The sequence below is a fragment of the Oratosquilla oratoria genome, chromosome 40, assembly GCF_046742065.1.
Source record: "Oratosquilla oratoria isolate Oo_2021 chromosome 40, ASM4674206v1, whole genome shotgun sequence".
Lineage (NCBI taxonomy): Eukaryota > Metazoa > Arthropoda > Malacostraca > Stomatopoda > Squillidae > Oratosquilla > Oratosquilla oratoria.
The window spans coordinates 8,478,153-8,505,305 of NC_134816.1; the positions used below are offsets into that span (position 1 = coordinate 8,478,153).

Genomic DNA, 27,153 nt, shown 5'->3' on the forward strand with positions numbered 1-27,153 from the left:
CAAATTGTGTGTGTGTGTGTGTATTTACCTTACTTAAAATTAATTTCTTTGTATGAATAGGAGCATGTTTCACCATTGCATAGGGAATCTCATCAGGTTATCATTACATGATGACAAGGCTGAATCAGATTCCTTTTTGCTAAATGGTTGGTTGTAAGACTTAGTTTTATTGGTAGAGAAATCTAGAGTATTTTTCTCTTCTCAGAGTCGAGATATAGGTGAGACTTGTGATTTACTGGATATATTTGCAAAAAGACTAGTAAAAGAGGTATGGAAGGCAGATGTGGAGGGAGTGAACATGAGGGGACGTCCTAAGATGAGGTGGATGGATGGGGTGAAGGGGGCTTTGGGGAAGAGGGGAATGTCTGTTGAGGAAGGACAGGAGAGGACAGAAGACAGGGGTGAATGGAGAATGGTTGTATATGGATGATGTTGTGATGCATGAGGTGGAATGGGCACAGTCTGCCCAATCATATCTTCCTTGTATTATTTCTACCAATCTTGAGTAAAAGCATATTAAGTTTGTAGTACATGATCTTCCACTTCTAAATCCAAATTGTGTGTGTGTGTGTATTTACCTTACTTAAAATTAATTTCTTTGTATGAATAGGAGCATGTTTCACCATTGCATAGGGAATCTCATCAGGTTATCATTACATGATGACAAGGCTGAATCAGATTCCTTTTTGCTAAATGGTTGGTTGTAAGACTTAGTTTTATTGGTAGAGAAATCTAGAGTATTTTTCTCTTCTCAGAGTCGAGATATAGGTGAGACTTGTGATTTACTGGATATATTTGCAAAAAGACTAGTAAAAGAGGTATGGAAGGCAGATGTGGAGGGAGTGAACATGAGGGGACGTCCTAAGATGAGGTGGATGGATGGGGTGAAGGGGGCTTTGGGGAAGAGGGGAATGTCTGTTGAGGAAGGACAGGAGAGGACAGAAGACAGGGGTGAATGGAGAATGGTTGTATATGGATGATGTTGTGATGCATGAGGTGGAATGGGCGGGGGGGATAGGGGGTGAGGTAGTATGTGTGAGCAAAATTTGACACAGCCCAAAGGGATTTCTCCCCGTCTTCTCCTTTTATGTATGGGGGGACGGAGAGAGGGGGGTCGCCGATTTAATGAAGTGGCCTTGCTGTGACCTGGGCAGTGGACAAGGTGCAGGGATGACCTGTCATCTGGGAGGTGCCATGATAAGAGGGAGGGTGGAGGAGTGTGGAGTGTATTCAGGGATGGAATGGGTGGGAATGATTTTATGCCTTTTCCTTTTTGGCTACCTCCCTTGTAAAGGGGAAAAAGCCTTGGTATATGTATGTATGTATTTGCAAAATGATTGGCTAAAGAATTACTCACATCTACAGCACTGGTTAAAATTTGCCCGTTTACGTGTAATACTAGGGGTGGATTTGGAGCTAACTTCCCTGCAATTTTCCTGAGCTTTCTCCATATAGATGAAGGTGGAGTTCTATCATTTATTGAGGATACATATGATGTCCATGAAGCACATTTAGCAGCCTTTACTGCACGACAAATTTGTGCCCTACATTTCTTATGAAAAAAATTAGACTTTCCTCTGTGTGGTGTCTATGACATCTGGTAAGAGATCTTCTTGTCAATCTATCTAGCACCTGGAGTTCATTGGACCACCAAGGAACTGGTCGACGTCGAAATAAACCTGTAGACTCGGGGATGGAGTTGGTACCAGCAAAGTGGAAGGTTCTGTTCAACAGCTCAATTGCACTATCCACTGTCTGGAAGTTGTCAGCATCTCCCTCTATATCGCTCTGCTCCTAAAAATTTTCCCAGTCGGCTTTTTCCAAGATCCACCTTGGTGATCTATGTGTAGGAAAATTAAAAACGGCATCAATTACAATAGGTGCATCGTCACTGGTATGCCAATCGTCCAGCGTTCTCCAACTGAAATCAGTTAAACAATTCGAGCTGGCTATAGAAATATCAATACATGATAATGTTCCTGTTTGCATATGGAAATGAGTAGGCTCCCCTGTGTTGAGTAATCCAATATCCTCATTTTCTATGAGGGATGCTATTATGTTGCCTTTGGCATTTGCTACTACATCATCCCATAAGGGGTGTCTGCTGTTCGTATCACCAAGTATGAGGAAAGGCTGCGGAAGCTGTTGGAAAAGATTTTTCATATCTTCATCAACTGGTCACTGGGAGGTATATAAATAAAACATACTGTGTACCTTCTTATCCCAAGATCTACTCGCACTGCAACTGCTTGTAATGGGGTTTGCAAATGAACAGTTTTTTGAGGAGCGTCATGGCAAACATATAGAACACTTCCACCATGACTTCCTTCTTGGGGATTATATGAGGTTCTATAACCGAAGTACTCCTTGGGACAGGGAGTATTTTGGTCTATTTGCTCTCTTGTAAGCAAACAACTGTAGGTGATATATCATGTATTTGTAGTTTAAATTCCTCATATTTCGCCCGTAGACCCTGACAATTCCATTGTAGTAATAATATAAAATTTAGTTTTTGTTTTTGGAAGACTTTTTGTGTAGTCTTCCTATTGGCACTGCTTATTTTGTAGGTGGGACTACTACTAACTGCTGTACTGTTTGATAGAGTTGGTCTTGAAACAATGGGGTTTGCTGCCAGCATTCATTCCTTTTTTTGTATGTTTCTTTGATGGATGGAGATGTTCCTCATGAATCTCAGCCTTTATATTATAAGTTTTGGTGGTACTTGGATTTTTTTGTGATTCGGAGTTGGTTACTGTATCAGAATTCCATGAGGAAAGGACTTCATATCTATTTGAGGTGCTTATTTTGGCATTTTTTGGTTTAGGAGAAAGTGATGGAGGTCTCTCACGTTTACGGTTATCTGATGTACTAGTATTATTGACTTCCATATCTAATGCTTGAGGTAGTTTTTTATCCTGACTGATCTCCCCGAGATCAGGTAACGATGATGCCTGAGATGGGGAAGGCAAGGATGGAGAAGTGGGGGATGAAGGTCTCTCACCATTAATTGAAGAACCATTCTTCTTTGGGGCTATCTTGTCCTCCTTGGAGGGTTGTGCTCTAGCCTCAACAGGATGAGCACTTGACCCAGATGGCTGGGCCACTACCACAGGGGTTGATGCACCTGCTAGAGGAGGTGCAACCACTGATCCCCTTGTGGTAGCGAGGGGTAGTGGATTTAGAGCTCTCGCATAGCTCTTTGAATGTCCCATTTGTCTTTTTGCGTAGCCAATACTTATGTGCTCAGCATTTGCTTTATCGGTTGCTGCCAGTTCTAATTTGAATATTTCACAGCTCCTATCATTAGATTTATGTTCTAGCTGGCAGTTTACACATTTGGGAGTTCTGGAACATGCATCGTGATGAAGATCAGAACAGTTAATACAGAGTTTAACATTTTTACATACTTTCGATGAGTGGCCATACTTAAAACAATTGAAACATTGCATTGGTCTTTGGTGGAAGGGTCTTACTCTCACCCGTTCGTTCTCAAATGTTACGTGGGAAGGTATGTCAGAGTCGATGAATGTCAAAATTATCATACCAGTATTAGATGCCTTTTTTACTTTCCATACTGTAGAGGGGCTCATGTTCAGGATTACAGTTTCTGTCAAGTCATACAGATCTTTGTCAAAGATGACTCCTCTTCCATAACTAAAGTTTAAATGAGGCTTGATCTCCTTAAGCATTTCATTATCTTTAACCTGCATCAGAAGCATCATCTGGGCTTGCGTTTTGGATTTTGCATGTACTAGCACAGTGAATTTTCCAAGACGGGAAATGTCTCCACTTTTAACCCCTTCCATACGGTGCCGCACACGTAGGCGTCATGGGGAGCGAGTGTATTCGCGAGGCTGCCATATCGGCGTCTTGATTATATTTATTGTAGTCGCCCCTCCATAATGACATTCTTTCTAATTCTTTTGTAATCACATTTTCTATGGTTATCAAAATTCACGGGTGAAGAGAGAACGATTGATATAAGCGGTGACTATATTTTATGATGCGAGTATTATTACGACACGTCGTACGGCTGGCATTGGCTGCTGCCACCGAGATCAAAGTCCATGACGCCTACGTGTGCGGCACCGTATGGAAGGGGTTAACCACTTCAATACGGGACTTAAATCTCGCGGGCAGCAGCCAATGCCAGCCGTACGACGTAACGAAATAATATTCGCATCATAAAATATAGTCGCCGCTTATATCGATCGTTCTCTCTTTCACCCGCGAATTTTGAAAACCACAGAGAATGGGATTAAGGGCGCATTTGGGAGAATGTAAAAACACAGGGGCGACTACAATAAATATAATCAAGACGCCGATATGGCAGCGTCGCGAATCCACTTGCTCCTCATGACGCCTACGTGTGCGGCACCGTATGGAAGGGGTTAATGCCACCTACTTTCTTTTGGAGGTACCCGCTAAATTTGTAATAATTATGATTTTCTTCCTTTGCTGTAGCAATCAACCACATAGGAGGATTGGGAGTCCTTGAGTTATCATCATCTAGTTACTGATCAATAGCTGGAGCCCATTCAGATGGTACATATATATCTAGAGTACTTGGAACTCTGTCTGTTAAAGCTCCTCGTAAATAAGATTCACATTTTTAGGCTGCCTATGTTACAGCTGGCTTTGAGTGCATCTTCATATTTACTAAAAATTAATCCAAGCTTCCCACTTTTGTTTATTTTCAAGGAAGTTCTTTCGAATTTCTGAGATATTACCAAAGTCACCTTGGGTATTTGAGATAATCTCATAGTTACATTGAAGAGGAATGTCTTCAATGTGAAGAACTCTAAGTTTTCTAATGGTTGTTGATTTTCCCATCTGAGGCTTGATAGATTTATTCTGAAATTTGCCTTTTTCCTTATCTTTGGTTGTGCCGAGAGAGGAGTTCAAGTTAGGTCCAGGTTTGTCAGGAGAGTCTGGGGGTGGAGGTATAGGTGCCAGTTTGTTACTTGCTGCAGAGTTATCGTTTTCTACATTAGTTGTGGCCATATTTGAAAGTTAGTTAAGAGTAATGCATGGAAGAAAGATAATATGGCCTCCCAATACCTTGGGAGGTGGAGGAAAGTTCCCCATAGGACCAGAAAGTTTCAGAATATGGTCACTTACACATGCAGGACCTCGGAATTAAGCTGTAGACTTTGACAACCCGATTTGTCCTCTGGAGTTTTGTCCCATAAAGAATGGGGCCGGCGTAGTCATCCTGCATGTGTGCTGGAAAGGGGGGAAAGGAAGTCAGCAGCCAGGTACCTTCCTCACAGACATGTATTCCCCAGTTGGCGGGCTTTTGGCTCTCGCAGGGAGTAGGGACCTCACAGTATACATCCCCACTTGACTGGGTTCAAGCATGCGGCTTGGAAGGCACCAGGTTACCAGAACCTTCCCAGTAAGTACAAGAAAAAGACTGGAGTGTAGAGCTGGGTAGGCAATATGAAGAAGAGGGATAGGCGAGTTCACCAAGGAGAAGAATGAGGGGTCGCCCATCTATTACCTATCCAATTAGTGCCAGCACACACTGGAAGGGGGAGGGAAAAATGGAATATTAGGCTGAGGGTGAGAAGGTGGCCAACAGATTTCATTTGAAAGCTCTGGGTCAACCTTAGCAGCATGGTCAAACCTACCAGGGTGAAAGACTACCCTGCTGCCACTGCTTGACCCTTCATTGCTTCTTGCAAGCCCCCCCAACTACATCAAAGTACTGGGCCCTTGAGGGTGGCTATACTGGAGTTACTGACTCTGGAGCAAAGAAGAGAGAGAGGTGACCTACTGACTATCTACAGAATCAAGGGCACTTGATAGAGAGGACTTGTTAAATTGGGACAAGAGAAGCACAAGAGGACATGGAAAGAAAATCAAAAACATAGCTATAGAAGAGATTTGAAGAAAAACAGTTTTCCACATAGAGTGGTAGACACTTGGAACAAACTAGACAATGAAATAGTGTATGCAAAAACCATTCATGAGTTTAAGAGCAAACTAGACACTGCGAGATACAAAGGCGGGACACCACAGATACGAAGCAGGATGTGCTAGACCAAACGCTCTGAACCGCTAGCTAGTGATTCATGAACAAATGATTTGAAAGCGGACCTGGTTGTTTACATAGATGTGGTGTAGTGAAAGCAAAAGCTTGTTGGAACCAAAATGTAAACATCTTTGTATCTCCAATTTATGTTTATTTATTATTATTATTATTTTTTTTTTTTTTTTTTTTTTCTTCTTTTCTTCTTTTCTTCTTCTTCCTCTTAAAATATGGAAAGAAGCAAAGAAACTCTGAGAGGCAAAGAACCAGTGAAGAGATGCTTAGAAGAAAGTAAAGTTGAAACTCCACTTGGTGTCATTCGAAAGATGACGTGTCTTTCTCAGACACCAAGGGAATACCAAAGGTTTGATTTTTTTTTTTTTTTTTTTTTTTTTTTTTTTTTTTTTTTTTTTTTTTTTTTTTTTTTTTTTTTTTTTTTTTTTTTTTTTTTTTTTTTTTTTTTTCCTCCCAAAACCCAAACAGGACAGACCTGGATGACATCAGGAAACATTTAAATAGAGAGAATCCACAGATCCAATTCACTATGGAAGAGGAAAAAGAGGGAAAGCTCCCATTTGTGGATACCCTGTTAATTAAGACAATTGAGGGCCTCCAATTTAGGGTTTACAGAAAGTCGACGAACTGTGACGACTTCAGACACTACCTGTCAGCACATAATGAGAGGATGAAAAAGGGGGTATTCATGGGCTTCTTCCTACATCCCTACAGGATTTGCAATAAGGAATTCCTGGAGGAGATAGAATATATCATCACGACCTTCTTGAGACTTGGCTACCCCAAGGGCTTGATTCTGAGCATAAGACGAAGAGCGGAAGAAATTATCCACATAAGCAGGTTAAAAGAAAGAGAAGGCAACACCACCAACAGAGCGCCATACATGTATATAGTATATACCAAAGGCTTTTTCCCCCTTACATGGGGGGTAGCCAAAAAGAAAAAGGCATAGAAACCACTCCTACCCATTCCATTTTTTTTTTTTTTTTTTTTTTTTTTTTTTTTTCTCTCCATGAAAGTGGCAGTTGCTGACAAGATTGATGAGTTAAACACCATATGAGGACGAGCGGAGCCTTTATTTGTACGACGTTTTGCGTATTACAGCTTTTTCAAGTACAAGTTGAGATACGTATGCTTGAGATTAAATAAGGGGAAAGGAGGGAACGGGGAGAGAAAAGAAGAAGGGGGAAGGAAGAGGAGGAGGAGAAGGGGGGGAAGGAAGAGGAGGAGTAGAAGGGGGGGGATGGAACACTGGGAAAGGTTGAGAATGCTGGCCCAAACGTCCGTGGACGAAATGTTCACAAAGGGTGGTTTAAATATTTAAAATTTTGCTGGCCATGGGTATTAGGGGAATTATGTGGGGCAAGATGTTATACATGCCCCTGTTTTGTTCAATAGTGTTTGTTCCTTGAATGATTGCTGCTTCTAAACACTTCCTGTGGACAAAATCCGCAGGAAGTGTTTAGAAGCAGCAATCATTCAAGGAACGAACACTATTGAACAAAACAGGGGCATGTTTAACATCTCGCCCCACATAATTCCCCTAATACCCATGGCCAGCAAAATTCTAAATATTTAAACCACCCTTTGTGAACATTTCGTCCACGGACATTTGGGCCAGCATTCTCAACCTTTCCCAGTGTTCCATCCCCCCCCCCTTCTCCTCCTTCTCTCCTCCTCCTCTTCCTTCCCCCCCTTCTTCTTTACTCTCCCCATTCCCTCCTTTCCCCTTATTTAATCTCAAGCATATGTATCTCAACTTGTACTTGAAAAAGCTATAATAAGCGAAACATCGTACAAATAAAGGCTCCGTCCTCATATGGTGTTTAACTCATCAATTCCATTTCCTATATATTCCACTCCCCTCCACCCTCCTCCCTCCCTCTTATCTTGGCACCTCCTGGATGACAGGCCATACCTGCATCCTGTCCACTGCTCTGGGTCAGAAGCAGTGTTGCAAGACACAGCACATCTACAGCAAGGCCGCTTCAAAAATTTGGCGCCCCCCCCCCCCCTTAACGTCCCCTCATTGCAGAAAAGGAGAAGACGGGGAGAAATCCCTTCGGGCTGCGTCAAATTTTTCTCATACATACTTCCTCACCCCCCATCCCCCACCCACTCTCCCTCATGCATTACAGCATCATCCATACACAACCCTTCTCCATTCACCTCTATCTTCTGTCCTCTCCTGTCCTTCCTCCACAGACATTCCTCTCTTTTGTAATGCCCCTTTCACCCCATCCATCCATCTCATCCTAGGACGCCCCCTCATGTTCATTCCTTCCACCTCTGCCTTCCACACTTCTTTTACTAATCTTTCTTCACTCATTCTTTCCGTGTGTCCAAACCATCCCAATACTCTTTCATCAACCCTATCTCCCAGCTCCCTTTCCACCCCTGTTCTCTCCTCACCTCCTCATTATTCACTCAATCTAGCCTGGTAACCCCTATCATACTTCTCAGACATTTCATCTCAAACACATTCAAACTCCTCTCTTATGTTCCATGTTTCTGCCCCATACAGTGATGTTGGAACAATCACTCCTTCATATAACCTCCTCTTATTATCCATTCCCATATGTCTATTTCTCATTACACTTTTTAATTCACCAAGGCATTTACTCGCTTCTCTCAATCTACATTCTACCTCCACCCCCCTCCTCCCTTTCCTGCCACATTCACACCCAAGTATCTAAAACTATCCACTTCCTCCAGTCTTTCAGCCTGCTGTCACTCTCGCCCCTTGTACATCTCTTCACCTTACTTTTACCCACATTTATCTTCAGTTTCCTTCTTTCACACACCTCAAACTCTGTCACTAACTTCCTCAAGCCCTCCTCTGATCCTGCTACAAGCGCAGTGTCATCAACAAACAACAACTGGCTCACCTCCCACTTTTCTCCATTTTCTTTAACCATCTCCAATCCCTGACCCACTACCCTTGCATTCACCTCTCGCACCACCCCATCTGTGTAAAGATTGAACAGCCAGGGTGACATAATACATCCCTGGTGAAGTCCCACCTTTATCTCAAACCATTCACTCTCTCCATTTCTAATCCTAACACAAGCTCTACTACTCTCATATAAACTATTGACTGCTCTTAACAGCTTTCCTCCTATCCCATATATCTGCAGTACCTCCCACAGTGCCTTCCTGTCTACCCTGTCATAAGCCTTTCCAGATCCATAAAAACCCCAAAAACATCCTTACCTTTTCCTATAGCTTTCTCACATACCCGTCATCCAGGAGGTGCTCAGATGAGAGGAAGGGCGGGAGGGGTGTGGAGTGTATTTAGGGATGAAATGGGTGGGAGTGTTTTTATGCCTTTCCCTTTTTGGCTACCTCCCTTGGAAGGGGGGAAAAGCCTTGGTATATGTATGTATGTACATACCTGTCTTACCACAAAAATCTGATCTACGCAACCCCTACCTGTCCTAAACCCACACTGTTCCTCACCAATTACTCCCTGTTCCTCTCCTAATCCTCTCAATTCAAGACCCTCCCATAAGCCTTCCCAACTACACTTAACAAGCTGATCCCTCTGAAACTACTACACTCACACTTGTCCCCTTTTCCCTTGTAAAGCGGAACTATACAGGTACTCCTCCAGTCCTCCGGTACTCTACCCACTCTCCAGCAAACATTAAATAACCTCACCATCCAGTCCACCATCACTGTACCTCCTTTCTTCAGACATTCTGCATGCCATCCATCTAATATAGGTGCCTTACCTTCTCTCATCATCTTACAGCTGCTTTCACTTCATCCTTCCCTATTTCTCCTTCATTTTCCTTTTTCATCACACTCATTTTCTTAGCGCTTCCCACTGCAACTACCTTTGCCTCCCTATCCTCCTTCACATTTAGCAATTCCCTAAAATACTCTGCCCACCTTCCTCTCACTGCCTTCTCTTCCATTATCATCTGTCCATATGCACCTTTACCTTTTCTTCTCTACTTGATTCACCTCCTCTTTCTCTTTTAATTTCCTTCCAAAACATCTTTTTATTACTTTCAAAATTTTCTGTCATACTCTTATCCCATTTCACATCTGCTCTCCGCTTTGCTTCATTTATTTTATGCTTAACTTCCCTTCTCTTTACTTTGTACCTCTCATAAGATTCCCTTGTCCTAATTTGTAGCCAATCTATGAATGCCTGCTCTTCTACACCCTTTGCTTCTTCATCCCACCATTCACTACCCTTCCTTCTATTTTCTCCTGCCCTCTTTGTTCCACACACCTTTGCACACCTTATGACTCTCTCCTTGAACTATCCCCATTCCTCCTCCACTCCTAGTTCTACTCTCTCCTTTATTCCCTCCCACTCCTCTCTCAGCTTCTTATACTCATTCTCCTTTGTCTTTTTTTTTTTCTCCCTTATTTAAGCAGTTCACTCTAAATACCTCCCTACCTTCTGCCCTTTTCCTCTTTCTCCACCTATTCTCCACTCTCAATTTACCTTCCAGGAAATGATCTGATATTTCCCCACTCTCTACCCTTAGCACATGTACATCCTTTACTCTTCCTACCATACTCCTGGTCACCACTATATAGTCCATTAACGCTCTATCTACCACCCTTCCATCCACCACCCTCTCCCATGTGTACTTATGCTTGACTTTCTTCGTAAACACTGTATTTGCTATCATCAGCTCTCTTTCAAGACACATCTCCACCATCATTTCTCCATTACAATTTTTACCTGGAACTCCATACTTCCCAATCACTCCATCTATTAGTTCATTTCCTACCCTAGTATTAAGGTTTCCCAATACAGCTAAATTGACATTTCTTTATAATCCCTCTATGCATTTATATCTATCCAAAAAGCCTCCCTTTCCTCTATGCTCTTCTCACTACCAGGCCCATACGCACTTACAAAAACCCAGCTTCACCTTGATGTAACCTCCTTCCAGTCCACCACATGCTTACATATCTCTTCACTTACTAGTATAGCCATCCCTTCTCTTACTAGTATAGCCATCCCTTCTCTCCCACGTCCATTCTTCACTCCTGAGTACCTCCCAGCTACACTCCCAAACTCACACTTGCCCTTCCCTTTCATTTTAGTTTCAGTCAAAGCCAGCACATCCATCTTTCTTCTCACAAACATACTGCCTATCTCTTCCCTTTTACTCTCATCCATACCACATCCACGCACATTAAAAGACCCAAACCTTAGGATACTGGTTAGAAAACTCCCAGACCCTCTTATGCCTTTACTTTTTTTTAGGAATGTCCCCTTTTGGGGCTACAGTTAGCTGGACTCCTAATCCCGTCCCCCGTCCCATTTTCTGTCGCCTCTTACAACTCAAGTGGAAAGACTTGGGTGGTAGCATTCTCTTCCCCCACCACAGGGTAGGCGAAAAAATGAAATGAATATTCAGGAAATGGTACAGGACAGTAACAAGGGGTTGGGGGACAGCATAACGGAGGGACAGTCGTAGTATAAAAGTGTCATCATTTCTCTATGAACAGAGCTTTCCTCTATCACAGACAAAATGATGTGTGGCTCTGGTCCATAGGGGTGCCCCATATAGACCTTAAAGTATCAACTGCATGCTACTTTGCCACAATAACATGCAGCCAATACCCCAGACATCGTACATGGCGCTTCCTAACTCTGAGAAGACATGAGACATTACTAGAATGCTCAGGAGCACAGAAGTAAAAGCAGCGATAACACCAAGAACAAAGATCGGTGATATATTAAGAAGCGGAACCAAGATGAGGGGTAGTGAGGACAGCATTGTGTATAAGATCCCATGCACATCATGCGATAAAGCATATTATGGAGAGACGAAGTGGGGGCTTAACACAAGGATCAGGAAACATAAGGCCGACCTCCATCACTGTAGGCTCACCAATGCAAAGGTGGTGCATGTAGACAAATCTGGGCACCTCCCACAATGAAACTGGGCCAAGTTATTACACAAAGGTATGGATAAGACCAGGAAATCTACAGAAGCTGCATACATTACTACCTGTCTCAACATCAATAGTAAGGCTGGCAGCTTCATTTGGGCTAAGTCCTCAGCGGGGATAGCGCTTCACGATTGGCTGTCTCAGTGGGCCAGTCAGAACACATCATTCTACGCTCGTATACCCCCTTGAGCCACCAAGCGTATATATGAACTCTGTACAATCCAGTATGCTCATTCCTTTGAGAAAGTCATTCAATAGACGAAATGTCAGGAATAAACACTTCACTTCCAGTCCATGTTTCCTTTGCCGTGTTTATGCAACTTGTTCACATGGATTCTCATCATTCTGTAGATGGTCAACAAGTCTCCTCTTTCTCTTCTTTGTTCCAGAGTTGGTAGTTCTAGTTTTGACAATCTTTCTTCATATGACAATTTTGATAATGTTGGAGCTATCTTCATAGTTGTTCTCTGGATTCTCTCAATCTTCCTTATATTCTTATTAGTGCTGGGTGACCATAGTGTAGCTGTGTACTCCAATTTAGGCCTTATCAATATGACTTTTTTTTTTTTTTTGTTCTCTCCATTTCCTCATCCAAGTAAAAGCCACTTTTATTGATCTTAGCAAGTTATAGGTTTCACCGACAATTTTGTTTTTATGTTTGTCGGGACATATCTTTTGTGATTATCACTCCCAGGTATTTTGCAGATCCCACTTTCTTTACTTTCTTTTCACCAATTTTATATTGTCCTGATAAATATATATGGATATACATACATACATATACCAAGGCTTTTTCCCCCTTACAAGGGAGGTAGCCAAAAAGGAAAAGGCATAAAATCATTCCCACCCATTCCATCCCTGAATACACTCCACACCCCTCCACCCCTCTTATCTTAGCACCTCCTGGATGACAGGTCATCCCTGCACCTTGTCCACTGCCCTAGGTCAGAAGCAGTGTTGCAAGACACAGCACATCCACAGCAATCTTGCTTCATTAAATCGGCAACCCCCCCTCTCCGTCCTCCCATGCATAAAAGGAGAAGACGGGGAGAAATCCCTTCAGGCTGTGTCAAATTTTGCTCACACATACTACCTCACCCCCCATCCACCTCATCCCCCATTCCACCTCATGCATCACAACATCATCCATATACAACCATTCTCCATTCACCCCTGTCTTCTGTCCTCTCCCGTCCTTCCTCAACAGACATTCCCCTCTTCCCCAAAGCCCCCTTCACCCCATCCATCCATCTCATCCTAGGACATCCCCTCATGTTCACTCCCTCCACATCTGCCTTCCATACCTCTTTTACTAGTCTTTCTTCACTCATTCTTTCCATGTGTCCAAACCATCCTAATACTCTTTCATCAACCCTATCTCCCAACTCCCTTTCCACCCCCGTTCTCCTCCTCACCTCCTCATTTCTCACTCTATCTAGCCTAGTAACCCCCATCATACTTCTCGGACATCTCATCTCAAACACATTCAAACTCCTTCTCTCTTCCTCTCTTATGTTCTATGTTTCTGCCCCATACAGTGCTGTTGGCACAATCACTCCTTCATACAGTCTCCTCTTAGCATCCATTCCCAAATGTGTATTCTTCATTACACTCTTCAATCCACCAAGGCATTTACTCGCTTCTCTCAATCTACATTCTACCTCCACCTTCACTCCACCTTTTCCTGCCACATTTGCACCCAAGTATCTAAAACTATCCACTTCCTCCAGTCGCTCTCCCTTAATGCTCACTTCCAATCTACTGCCACTTTCACCCCTTGTACATCTCATCACCTTACTTTTACCTACATTTATCTTTAGCTTTCTTCTATCACATACTCTCCCAAACTCTGTCACCAACTTCCTCAATCCCTCCTCCGATCCTGCCACAAGCGCAGTGTCGTCAGCAAACAACAGCTGGCTCACCTCCCACTTTTCTCCATTTTCTTTAACCCCTTCCATACGGTGCCGCACACGTAGGCGTCATGGGGAGCGAGTGTATTCGCGAGGCTGCCATATCGGCGTCTTGATTATATTTATTGTAGTCGCCCCTGTGTTTTTACATTCTCTCAAATGTGCCCTGAATCCCATTCTCTGTGGTATTCAAAATTCGCGGGTGAAAGAGAGAACGATCGATATAAGCGGTGACTATATTTTATGATGCGAGTATTATTACGACACGTCGTACGGCTGGCATTGGCTGCTGCCACTGAGATCTAAGTCCATGACGCCTACGTGTGCGGCACCGTATGGAAGGGGTTAACCATCTCCAATCCTTGACCCACTACCCTTGCATTTACCTCTCGCACTACCCCATCCATGTATAAGTTGAACAGCCAGGGCAACATAACGCATCCTTGACGAAGTCCCACCTTTACCTCGAACCACTCACTCTCTCCATTTCTAATCCTGACACAAGCTCTACTACTCTCATAAAAACTCTTGACAGCTCCTAGAAGCTTTCCTCCTATCCCATATATCCGCATAACCTCCCACAGTGCCTTTCTGTCTACCCTATCGTAAGCCTTTCCCAGATCCATAAAAGCCCAAAAAACATCCTTCCCCTTTCCTATAGCTTTCTCACATATGTCTTACCACAAAGATCTGATCTACACAACCTCTACCCGTCCTAAATCCACACTGTTCCTCACCAATTATTCCCTCTGTTCCTCTCTTAATCCTCTCAATCAAGATCCTCCCATAAGCCTTCCCAACTACACTTAACAAGCTAATTCCTCTGAAACTACTACATTCACACTTGTCCCCTTTTCCCTTGTAAAGTGGAACTATACATGCACTCCTCCAGTCCTCCGGCACTCTACCCTCTCTCCAGCAATCATTAAATAACCTCACCAGTCAGTCCACGATCACTGTGCCTCCTTTTTTTAGACATTCTGCGTGGCATCCATCCAGACCAGGTGCCTTACCTGCTTTCATCATCTTAACCCCTTCCATACGGTGCCGCACACGTAGGCGTCATGAGGAGCAAGTGGATTCGCGACGCTGCCATATCGGCGTCTTGTTTATATTTATTGTAGTCGCCCCTGTGTTTTTACATTCTCCCTAATCTGCTCTTAATCCCATTCTCTGTGGTTTTCAAAATTCACGGGTGAAAGAGAGAACGGTCGATATAAGCGGTGACTATATTTTATGATTATAACGACACGTTGTACGGCTGGCATTGGCTGCTGCCCGCGAGATTTAAGTCCCGTAGTGAAGTGGTTAACAACTGCCTTCACTTCATCCTTCCTTATTTCTCCTCCATTTTCCTTTTTCATCACTCTCATTTTCTTAGCATTTCCCACTGCAACTATCTTTCCCTCCCTATCCTCCTTCACATTTAGCAACTCCCTAAAATATTCTGCCCATCTTCCCCTTACTGCCTTCTCTTCCATTATCATCTCTCCATCTGCACCTTTTACCTTTTCTTCTCTACTTGATTAGCCTCCTCTTCCTTTCTTAATTTCTGTCCAAAACATCTTTTTATTACTTTCAAAATTTTCTGTCATACTCTTACCCCATTTCACATCTGCTCTCCTCTTTGCTTCTCTTTTCTTTTCTTTGTACCTCTCATATGACTCCCTTGTCCTATTTTGCAACCAATCTGTGAAAGCTCGCTTCTTCTCTTCTACAACCTTCTTTGTTTCCTCATCTCACCATTCACTACCCTTCCTTCTATTTCCTCCTGTCCTTCTTGTTCCATACACCATCCTTGCACACTTTGTGACTCCCTCCTTGAACCATCCCCATTCCACCTTCACTCCCTCCCACTCCTCCTTCAGCTTCTTCTTGTACTCCTTCTCCTTTTCCTTTTCATTTAAAGAGTTCACTCTAAACACCTCCCTACCTTTTGTCCCTTTCCTCTTTCTCCATCTATCCTCCACTCTCAACTTACCTTCCACCAAAAATTGATTGATATTCCCCCACCCTCTCCCCTTAGCACATGTACATCCTTAACTCTTCCTATCATAGTCCTATTTACCACTACATAATCCATCAACGCTCTATCTACCACCCTTCCATCCACCACCCTCTCCCATGTGTACTTATGCTTGACTTTCTTCCGAAACACTGTATTTGCTATCATCAACTCTAGACACATTTCCACCATCAACTCTCCACTACAATTCTTTCCTGGAACTCCACATTTCCCAACCACTCCATCGATTGGACCATTTCCTACCCTAGCATTAAGGTCTCCCAGTACTATTACATTGACATTTCTCCCTAAATCCTCTATGCACTCATTTAAATCTATCCAAAAGGCCTCCCTTTCTTCTACACTCTTCTCACTGCCAGGCCCATATGCACTTACAAAGACCCACATCTCCTTTCCCAGTTTCACCTTCATCCACATTATCCTTGAGGAAACCTCCTTCCACTCCACTACACATTTACCTATCTCTTCACTTACTAGAATAGCCACCCCTTCCCTCCCTCGCCCTCTCTTCACTTACTAGAATAGCCACCCCTTCCCTCCCTCACCCTCTCTTCACTCCTGATAACCTCCCACTTACACTCCCAAACTTACACTCACCTTTCCCTTTCAACTTAGTTTCACTCAAAGCCAACACATCCATCTTTCTTCTCACAAACATACTACCTATCTCTTCCCTTTCACTCTCATCTGTACCACATCCACGCACATTAAAAGACCCAAACCTTAGGGTGCTGGTCGGAAAACTCCCAGACCCTCTTATGCCTTTACTTTTTCGTTTAGGAATGTCCCCTGTGGGGCTACAAGGAGAAGGACGCCTAGTCCCAATCCCCGTCCCTTTCTTCTCGCCTCTTACGATCCAAGTGGAAATACTTGGTGGCAGTATTCTTTTCCCCCACCACAGGGAATTCCCCCACAGCAGAAAATGAATACTCAGAGAAGTGGTACAGGACAGCAGCAAGGGGTTGGGGGACAGCATAATGGAGGGACAGTCGTAGTATAAAAGTATCATCATTTCTCTATGAAGAGTTTTCCTCTATCATAGACAAAATGATGCATGGCTCTGGTCTGTAGGGGCACCCCATATAGACCCTAAAGTATCAACTGCATGCTACTTTGCCACAATAACAAGCATATATATATATATATATAATTTTTTTTTTTTTTTTTTTTTTCCTCTCTCTCTCAAACTTCATTATGCTACATATCTTAATGTCCACTTCTGACTCCATTCCCAAACCCAGTTCAGGTCTCTCTATAGTGAGTCACAGTCTGTTTCAGTGTTCTCTAACAATTTTACATCATCTGCAAAGAAGCTCGTGTAACAATCCACACTCTTGTCCATGTTATTCCCATAAATAGCAAACATTATTGGAGCCAATACTGATCCTTGTAGAACTCCTCTAATTACCTCTTCCCAAGTAGAACTCTTATCTCTGACCACTACCCTCATTTTTCTTAAATGCAAAAAGTCCTCCATTTCAGTTTACCTTGAAACCCTCCTGTAGTTTCCAGTTTTCTATATATTTTTTTGTGTGGGTCTTTATCAGAAGTATATCTAGTAGTCATGAGTAAAAACAGATCAAATTTGTGGTGCATGATCTTCCCTGTCTAAATCCGAATTGTCTCAGATGTAGTATATTGTTCTCCAGATGTTTTATCCATCTACTTTTTATAACTTTTTCACAAATTTTAGCTACTGTGCTTGTAAGGGAAACTGGTCTGTAATTTGGTAAGTCTTACCTATTTCCTCCTAAAATTGGTACAATGTTAGCATTTTTCCAGTCGTCTGGTATTTTTCCTTTATTGAGTAAGGAACTATTTATGTTATACATTTTGTCTGTTCTTCTTTACATTCTTTTAATAACCAATTTGCTATTCCATCTGGTCTGTATGATTTCCTGACATCAAGGTTCATTATTTGAGCCATTATTTCTTTCCATGTTACTCTTGTTTCCCTCATGGGGGGGGATTTTACTTCTCTCCCCTCATCCCAGTGTTGCATTTTTTTTCTACTGAAAACTGACTCGAAGTGTTTGCTCACGACTTCCGCCATTTCTGTATCTTCTCTGTATTCCATATTCCCTTGGTGTAGTTTCATAGTTTTGTTTATTTTTTAGTTTACCATTTACATATAAAATATTTTTGGCTGATCCTTACATTTTCCTATTATGTCTTTTTCATAGTTTCATTTTTCTTCCCTGCATATTTTTACATATTCATTCCTTTGATTGACATATATTTGCCACTTTCTAGGTTTTTTTCTTTTTTCTATCTTTTCCAAGCTTTATCTCTATCTTTTGCTTTGCTGCACCTTCTGTTAAACCAGCACTTAACCCCTTCCATACGGTGCCGCACACGTAGGCGTCATGAGGAGCAAGTGGATTCGCGACGCTGCCATATTGGCGTCTTGATTATATTTATTGTAGTCGCCCCTGTGTTTTTACATTCTCCCAAATAAGCCCTGAATCCCATTCTCTGTGGTTTTCAAAATTCGCGGGTGAAAGAGAGAACGATTGATATAAGCGGTGACTATATTTTATGATGCGAGTATTATTACACGTCATACGGCTGGCATTGGCTGCTGCCCGCGAGATTTAAGTCCCGTACTGAAGTGGTTAATATACATCTTTTCCTGTTTTTGCTTAAGACATATTTATCCACTCCTTTATAGATTTTCAAAAGAATCATCCATATTTCTTCCACTTGTGTTTCTTCATTGTAGAATTTTTCCCCACTTCACTTTAAGAAAAGTTCCCTAAATTTCTCAAAGTCCGTTTTACTCTACATCAGTCTTCCTTTTCTGTATTTCTCATTTCTCTTTAGTTCTAACTCTAGTAGTATATGTTCACTTCGCAATTGGTGTTTTGTATTCAATTTTGACCACAATTTCAGGTTCTGATGTAAATAGTAAATTTAGTCTTGATGGTTCTTCATTAAATCTAGTGTTTTCTTTTACCCATTGTGTCATTGTATGTTCTGTACTCATGTTGAGTAATACATTTCCCCATTGAGCCTCTCCACCTTTCACTGTCATCTCTTCCCATTATATTTCTTTGCAGTTAAAATCTCCCATAAGTACCGCATTACCTCCATCTTTCAGTTCAGCATCTTGTTTAATGAAAGTCTAATATCATCTAACATTTTAGAATAATCTCTCTCACCAAGACCCCATTTTTGGGGGCACATAAATCACTGCAAACTCTGCGTTTCATGTGTGTGTACCTAATATTTACCTAGTTGTATTATATGGGAAGGGGAGCTATACTCATGGTGACCTATCTTTGTATGTCGTAACATCTAGTTCTTAAATTCATGTATGGTGTGTGTGTGCATGTATCAATTCATATTTATTTACCACTTCTCTATATAGATGTTTATCAAGTTTGTTATGATAAGATTTGTATGATTCAAACCAAGATCAGATAACTATTGCATGAACTATAGGTTTTGCAAGTATGTAACATGAATATTCCAATTTTTAGTTGATGTTTGAGTAGGTGTTTTTTACTAAATTGATTTTGAAGTATTATTTTTTTTATTAATTTATTCATTTTTTGTATTTTGAAACAGACAATTCAGTTGTGGACAGAAAAAGAGTACCATAACCTACGACGTCTAGTTCATGTTGGCATACCCTGTCCAACACCAATTTTGATCAAGAAGCATGTTCTTGTTATGACATTTATTGGAACTAATGGATGTGCTGCACCAAAGCTGAAGGAAGCAGCACTTAGCAGATCAGATATGCAGAAAGCATATAACCAAATGAAAGAGGTATGTTTTATTTTTTATACAAAGATAATAGGAACACGTGTGGGGTCAGTGTTCATGGCCTTTAAGTTAAATCATTCATGTCTCAAGTGATACTCATGAGCTTTGGCTTTTTCTTTGCTGAAATTCCCATTTGTAAAGGATGAAACCAATAATGTGGTCATCAGTTATTTTATAATTTTGGTTGTGTAGTGATAGAACTACTATTTTGTTTACACCTAACTCCTAACATTCACTGCTTCACACATTCACAAGTTTGTGGGTTTTTCAGTATACCTTTATTGTACTTTTTTTTTATATACAGTTGATACTTAGCATTCACAGTGATAGGACACAGACATTTGCAAATGCAAATAATTGCCACTCCACTTAAAATCACCCTTGAGTCTCCTATATACCTACACAGGGTATATAACTAAAAAAAATATATTGTTCATCCTTTAAAAAATGTTAAATATGATTATACAGTAAACCCTCACTACATTGTCCTAATTGGGGGGAAAGCATGGTTGATAAAGCCAAAAGTTCAATAATTACAATAGATTTCCCTCTAATATACTGAACAAAGTTCAGCATATGAAGGAGAAGTTCAGTGTACCGCTCACTGCCACCACCAAATAAATAAACAAATAGATAAAATTGAAGTTAAAATGCACACAGGGTATGAATAGGGGGAAAAAGTGAATAGATTAATTTATGTTTGTTATATTACAAAGCAATTTTTTTTTTTTTTTTTTTTTTATTTATATATATATATATATATATATATATATATATATATACTACTAATTGCAAATTTTGAAGGTTTCCCTCAAGTAACTGTGTGTAATTTTATTGGGGAAATTGGTCAGGAAGTATATAAGAGGTGCAGAATGAAATGAAGAAAAGATAAGCACAAGGTGAGGGAGGCAAAAAGGAGGACAGATGAGGTAAAAGTATGACAGATTCTTGAAAATATGTAAAAGATGTTTTAGAAGGAAGTGAAAAGAGTTGAGGGTTGAGTCAGGTAGAGAGGAAAAAGCAATTAGTGGAGACAGATGTTAGTGGAGGTAAAGTTGGTAAGAAGTAGGATAGAATATTTCAGAGGTTTGTTGAGTGTGGGTGAGTTTTGGGAGGGACTGTTGGTGGTAGTGGGAGTTGCTAGCTAGGAAATTTACTGTGATGGAAAAAAAATACAGGGTTCTAGGAAAAGATGAGATACAAACTTTGAAAGTGACAAAAGCTGATAAGGTAAGATGGGTGTCATGTAGAATGTCTGACAAAAAGAGGAATAGTTATAGTGGATTGGCTAATGAGTTTGTTTAAAGTGTTTCTAAGCAAGGGGAATGTGCCAGAGGACTATTGGAGTGCTTGTGTAGTTTCACTTTACAAAGAAAAGGGGGCAAATATGAATTTAGTAGTTTCAGATGGATTAATTTATTAGATATAGTTGGTGAGGTACATGGGGGTGGTCTTGAGATGATTAGGAGAGAAACAGAGGGATTAATTGGGTAAGAACAGTTTGGATTTAGTCAGATATGGAAGATAGGGCTGGTAAGGCATCTTGGTTAGATGGGTGTCTTGTGGAAGGTGTTGTAAATTGTGTTGCAGATATATGGGATAAAGGGAAGGCTGTTAAGGGTGGTTAAAAGTAGAAATCATATGTTAGGGTAGAAAGTGGAGAGAAAATGTGGTTTGAGTTGAAGGAAGGGCTGTGCCAGGGTTATATAGTGTTGTCATGATCTTTCAATATTTGCATGGATGGGGTAGTATGGGTGATGGAAGTTTGGAGATGGTAAATAAGAGTGGAGGGAAGTTGGGGGTAAGTCAGTTGTTTGTTGATGATACAGTGATTGTGGCTGGTTCAGAGTAGTTGTCTAAGGTAACTAGTGATGGAGATTGGAAGGGTATGTGAGAACAAAGTTGAAAGTAAATGTAGGCAAAAGATAAGCAATGAGATGTACATGGTAGAAGGTTCCTGAGTTGGAGATAAATCTTCAAGGAGAGAGCCTAGAGGAAGTGAAGTTTTAAGTATTTAGGGTCACATGTCGTAGGGAATGGAGGAGTGGAGGATGTGGAATGTAGAGTGAGGGACGCATGTAAATATCTTGAGGGATGATGATTGTCATGAAAGAAATAAGTTATCTCAGGATAAACGTAAGAGGAAAACTATATAAAAGGATGATTGTGCTCACAACACTGGGGCAGAGACATGGAATTGAAGCAGATAAGAGTTCAAATTTTTATAGGATGACATGTTTTAAGAAGTATGGGAGGGTTTGCAAGGATGGATAGAGTGAGAAATGAGTTGAAGTAGGGTGTGGGAGTGGAAAGGGAAGTGGCAGATAGGATTGATCAAAGAATAGTGGGGTAGTACTGGCATATTGAAAGAATTGGTGAAGAAACACTACCAAAAGGATATTGGAAAACAGAAGTGGATGGAGTGAACTTGAGGGGAAAATTGTATATAGGATGTATGGATTAGATGAAGAGCCTTTGGTGCAAGGAGAATGTCTGTTGAGCAGGAAAAGGAGAGAACAAGAGATAGGTTTGATTTGGAGAGTGGTGAATGTATGATAAATTTATGTGGCTTAAGGAAATTTGTCTTCTCTGTACTGTAGTTCTCATGAGTGATTGAATGAGAGGGTTGCCATGTAATGAAACCGTGGAGGTAAACCAGCTTCATCTATTGGACCCTGCTGTAGCGGTGCTTTGTCTTGCTTTGTTGCTTCTGACATAGGGAATGGGCAGGTGTATTTACCTAGTTGTATTATACAGGAAGGGGAGCTATGCTCGTGGTGACCCGTTTTTGTATCTCGCAAGGTCAAGTTTGTTCTTAAATTCTTGTATTGTGTTTGCACACTATTTTTTCATCCAGTTTGTTCCATATATCTATCACTCTGTGTGGGAAGCTGTTCTTTTTCAGGTCTCTTCTGTAGTTATCCTTTTGAGTTTCATTGCATGTCCTCTTGTTTTTCCTGTCCTACTTTGATAAGTCCTCTCTATCAAGGCGTTCTTTACCTTTCATAATTCTGTAGATGGTTATTAGGTCCTCTCATTCTCTTCTTTGTTCAGCACTGCATATTCCATTTTTGGCCTTATCAGCATTTGTAATATTGTGTAGGGATGTCCCTTTGTCCACAAGGAACTAAGATAAATAGGGAAAATAAATAGGTGTTGAATGGGTTAGGGGTGTGTGAATACCTTGGTGTGTCACTTTTTTTATAAAGGGAAAAAAGCCTTTTGGTACATGTTAGAATATAATTTTCATACTTTAGAATTTATAAGGTCTTAGGTCATTTTGACAAATAAAGGACAAACATTTATCTTGACTCAAAATGGTTAAGAACCTTCATATTAAAAGGTCAAGTTTTAACCAAAATATTTTGGAATGTTTAAAACTTGTGAGACTAACAGGTGGTTCTACAAGATGGATATTATAGAGAATAATCTCCCTGCTGTTTATTTTCAAAACCTGTGAAGATCCTCAACTCCATCTGGAGGTACACTGTTTTCTGAAAGGGCCTAAGATCTCTTCATCAGCTTTGACTAAACTTCCATCTTTTGACATGAGGAGACCTGACAACCAGTTACTTTTCCCCTTCTTATACTGCTACAACCCAATGACATAGAAACAGATTCCCACTGATAGAAAAGATAGTCCAGAATTTCCTCGAAGTGATATCTATTTGGGGGGGGGGGGGAGGACAATTGCCAACTATTCTGTTGTTGTACTCATAGGCTTTCATTCTGTGAAACTTAAGACAACAGTTATTGCTTTTATATAAAAAAAATTTAACCCTAATAAAAATGTTTTAAGATGAATTAAATTTATTTAGCCATCTAATCATATGCTTCACTCATTCTCCAGGCAATGATAACGATGTTCCATAAGTGCCGCCTCATCCATGCTGACCTAAGCGAGTATAATATTTTGTGGCATGATGGGAAGTGTTGGATTATTGATCTTGCACAAGGAGTGGAACCAACCCATCCCTGTGGCCTACAGTTCCTCTTCAGAGATTGCTTAAATGTCATTAGGTAAGTTTTACGCCTGTAATTACTAGAGTTATATTTGAACATTTCTACTTGTTATTATTCAGTTTTGTAATACTGGGGTACCCTTACAGACCAGAATCGCACATTCTTCTGTATTTAGAGTAAAATTTCTTCTACTTTCCCCTCGAACCTACTCTGCTGCTTGTATAACCTATTCTTTCTCTGATCCCCCTGTGGTAGGGATGGGGAGAAGAATGCTGTCATGTTCTCATGCATGTTGTAGAAGGTAACTAAATTGGACAATGAGGGGAACAGAGATCCCTGACTGTATTTTCTGTGAAAAAAGTTCAGGCACAAGATGGTCTGGGAAGACTCCAGCTGGAACAGCAGTAATTGGGTTGTTAAATATGTGTGGATGTGGTATGCATGAAATAAAAGGAAAGAGATGGGTAACATGTTTGTGAGAAGAAAGGTGGAAGTGTTAACATTAAGTAAAATGAAACTGAAAGGGAAAGGTGAGTTGGGATTTGAGAAGTATTGTAGGAAAGGTATAAAAAGTGATGGGTGATGGAGAGAAGGAATTGCACTGTTGTTCAGTTATGAACTAAGTGCATCGAGTGGAGAGAAATTGTAAAAGATTATGTGGACAATGGTGGAATTAGGATGGAGGTGAGCTTTTGTGACAGCATATGGCCCTATTAGCGAGAAAAGTGAAAAGGAGAGGAAAGCATTATGGATTGATTTCAACAAGTGTGTAGAGAATTTTAGGATAAATGGAAACAGTGGTGTTTGGGAGTTTTAATACAAGAGTAGAAAATGAGCCAATAGGTAGAGTAGTAGGAAAGGATAGAGTGGCCAGGAGGAACCATTGTAGAGAGATGGATATGTGTATTAAAAGGGGAATGATGGTAGAAACTAGTGTTTAAAGAAGAGAGATGAGCAGAAATATACATGGGGTAAGGTGTGGTTGAGAGGATAGTTGGAAGTGTGTAGTGGTGCCCAAGAGGGAGACCAGAAAAACTATCAATGTACCAAGGGCCTCTTCCTTCATATAAGGGAGGTGGACAGCCAAAGCACGCACCCACTCCCATCCACCATCTGTTATTTCCCTCTCATCTTAGCTCCTCATGGATGAAGGGTCATCCCTGTCTCCTACCCACTGCCTGGTTCAGAAGCAATGCAGGAAGACATAGAACATCCAAAGCAGGTGAGATGAGTGGTGGGATGATGAAGGAAAGTAGGTTGTAGAAGAGAAGAAACAAGCATCACAGATTGGTTACAAAATAAGAGGAGAGATGATTACAAAATAAGAGGAGAGAATCATATGGGAAGTACAAAGAAAAGAGAAGAGAAGTAAAGCATAAAATAAAAGAGGCAAAGAGGAGAGCAGATGTGAAATGTGGTAAGAGTATGATAGAATTTTTTTTTTTTTTTTTTTTTTTTTTATTATTATTATTATTATTATTATTATTATTATTATTATTTTTTTTTTTTTTCAGGTTCTTCAAAAGTAAAGGAGTTCCTGACTTGCCATCTCCCCTGAATCTTTTTGAATCAATTACAGGGATTGTGTTACCTGGTAATGAGGATGATGCCCTCACAATGGTTAGTAGATGGACAATTGTTATATAATGTTACATGTGTGACAAGAATTCTGCCTTGTTCTCATGTATTTACCTAACTTTACATAACTGAATGAAGTTGGAGTTATGCTCATGGGGTCCCATCTCTTTTCTGCCATATGTCAAACCTTGCCTTGAATTATTTTATAATTTTAGCTTGGGTTATATTTTCACCCAACTTATTCTACAAGTCTATACTTCTCAAATGCCCTTTAATGTATTTTCTATTTATTTATTTACCAAGTTTACCTAGTTGTATTATATGGGAAGGGTAGCTATGCTCATAGTCACCAGTCTGTATTTCACATCTAGTTTGTCTTTAAATTCTTGTATGGTGCTTGCACACACTATTGTTTTGTCTGATTTGTTCCAGACATCAACCACTCTTATGTGGATTTTTTTTTTTTTTTTTTTTTTTAAATCTTCTATAACAATCTTTTTTGAGTTGCGTTTCATGTTTCCTTATTTATCTTTTATCACACTTTAATAATTCAGCTCTGTCAAGGACTTCCATGCCTTTCATGATTCTGTAAATGGCCGATAGATGACCTCTTTCTCTTCTTTGTTCCAGGGTTGGTAGTTCTAGTTTAGACAATCTTTGTTCATATGTCAATTTTGAAAGTGTTGGGGCCATCTTTGTCAGTGATATTTAGGGTCTTTCTATCCTCTTCATATTATTTTTTTGTACTGGGTGTCCATAGTGTTGCAGCATACTCCAATCTTAGTCTTATCAGTGTGACTATTATTTTTATTACCATTACCTCATCCAAATAATTAAAGGCCACCTTTATTGATCTTAGTAAATTGTAAGTTTCTCTGACTATTTTGTTTATCTGCTTGTCTGGGTACATGTCTTTGGTGATAATTACTCCTAGATCCTTTTCAGAACTAATTTTTTTTTACTTCCTTTTCACTAATTTTATATTGTCCTGATATTCTTTTTTAACTTTTTCCAAATTCCATTATACTACATTTCTTAATGTTGAATTTCACTTTCCACTTTTGACTCCACTCCCAGACCTTGTCCAGGTCTCTCTGTAGTGATTCACAATCTTTTTCAGCACTTTCTGTAGTAGTTTTGCATCATCTTCAAAGAAGTTCATATAACATTCTACACCTTCATCCATGTCATTTACATATATAGCAAACATGATTGGAGCCAGTACTGAACCCTGTGGGACTCCACCAATCATTTCTTCCCAGGTAGAGTTTTTCTCTCTGAACACCACTCTCATTTTTCTCCCTCTCAGTGAATTTACTCCAATTAATTTTGGGCACTCGTTAAGCTAAGCTCTCCTTTTCCCAAACAGTACCAGACTGGGTGTTTCCACAAACTTAGTGAAAAAGCGCTGTACTCCAGAGCTCATTCTAGGTATCTGTTCCAGACATTCTAGACTTTCGTTTGCATGTGGGTGTATTTACCTAGTTGTATTTTGTGGGAGAAGAGCTATGCTTATAGTGATCCACATTTGTATCTTTCTGCATCCAGTTCTTTCTTAAAATCATGTATAGTTTTAGCACTCACAGTTTTCTCCTTCAACTTATTTCATGTATCTATTACTTTGTGTGGAAAGCTGTTCTTTTTCAAATCTCTTCTGTAACTGCCCTTCTTAGGTTTCTTCTTGTGTCCTCTTGCATTTCTTCTGTCCCATTTAAGTAGATCATCCCTTTCAAGGATTTCCATCCCTTTCATAACTCTGTAGATGGTCATTAAATCACCTCTTTCTCTTCTTTGCTCCAGAGTTAAATTTAGTTTGTCCATTCTTTGTTCGTATATCAACTTGCAAAATGTTGGTGCCATCTTTGTCAATGCTCTTTGAATTTTTCTAATTTCTTTGTCTTTTATTGTACTGGGTGTTGATAGTG

At 40.6% G+C, this 27,153-nt stretch overlaps 1 protein-coding gene across 2 annotated transcripts in view; it reads left to right on the plus strand.

Moving 5' to 3' along the window:
* Positions 1-27,153, plus strand: part of LOC143020631 (serine/threonine-protein kinase RIO3) — a 130,169-nt gene that overhangs the window by 88,153 nt on the left and 14,863 nt on the right. For both annotated transcript variants that reach the window (XM_076177119.1, XM_076177118.1), the window contains exons 9-11: positions 19,487-19,690; positions 23,538-23,707; positions 25,165-25,270. In XM_076177119.1, the coding sequence (XP_076033234.1) occupies positions 19,487-19,690; positions 23,538-23,707; positions 25,165-25,270 (480 nt within the window). The remainder of the gene's footprint in view (positions 1-19,486; positions 19,691-23,537; positions 23,708-25,164; positions 25,271-27,153) is intronic.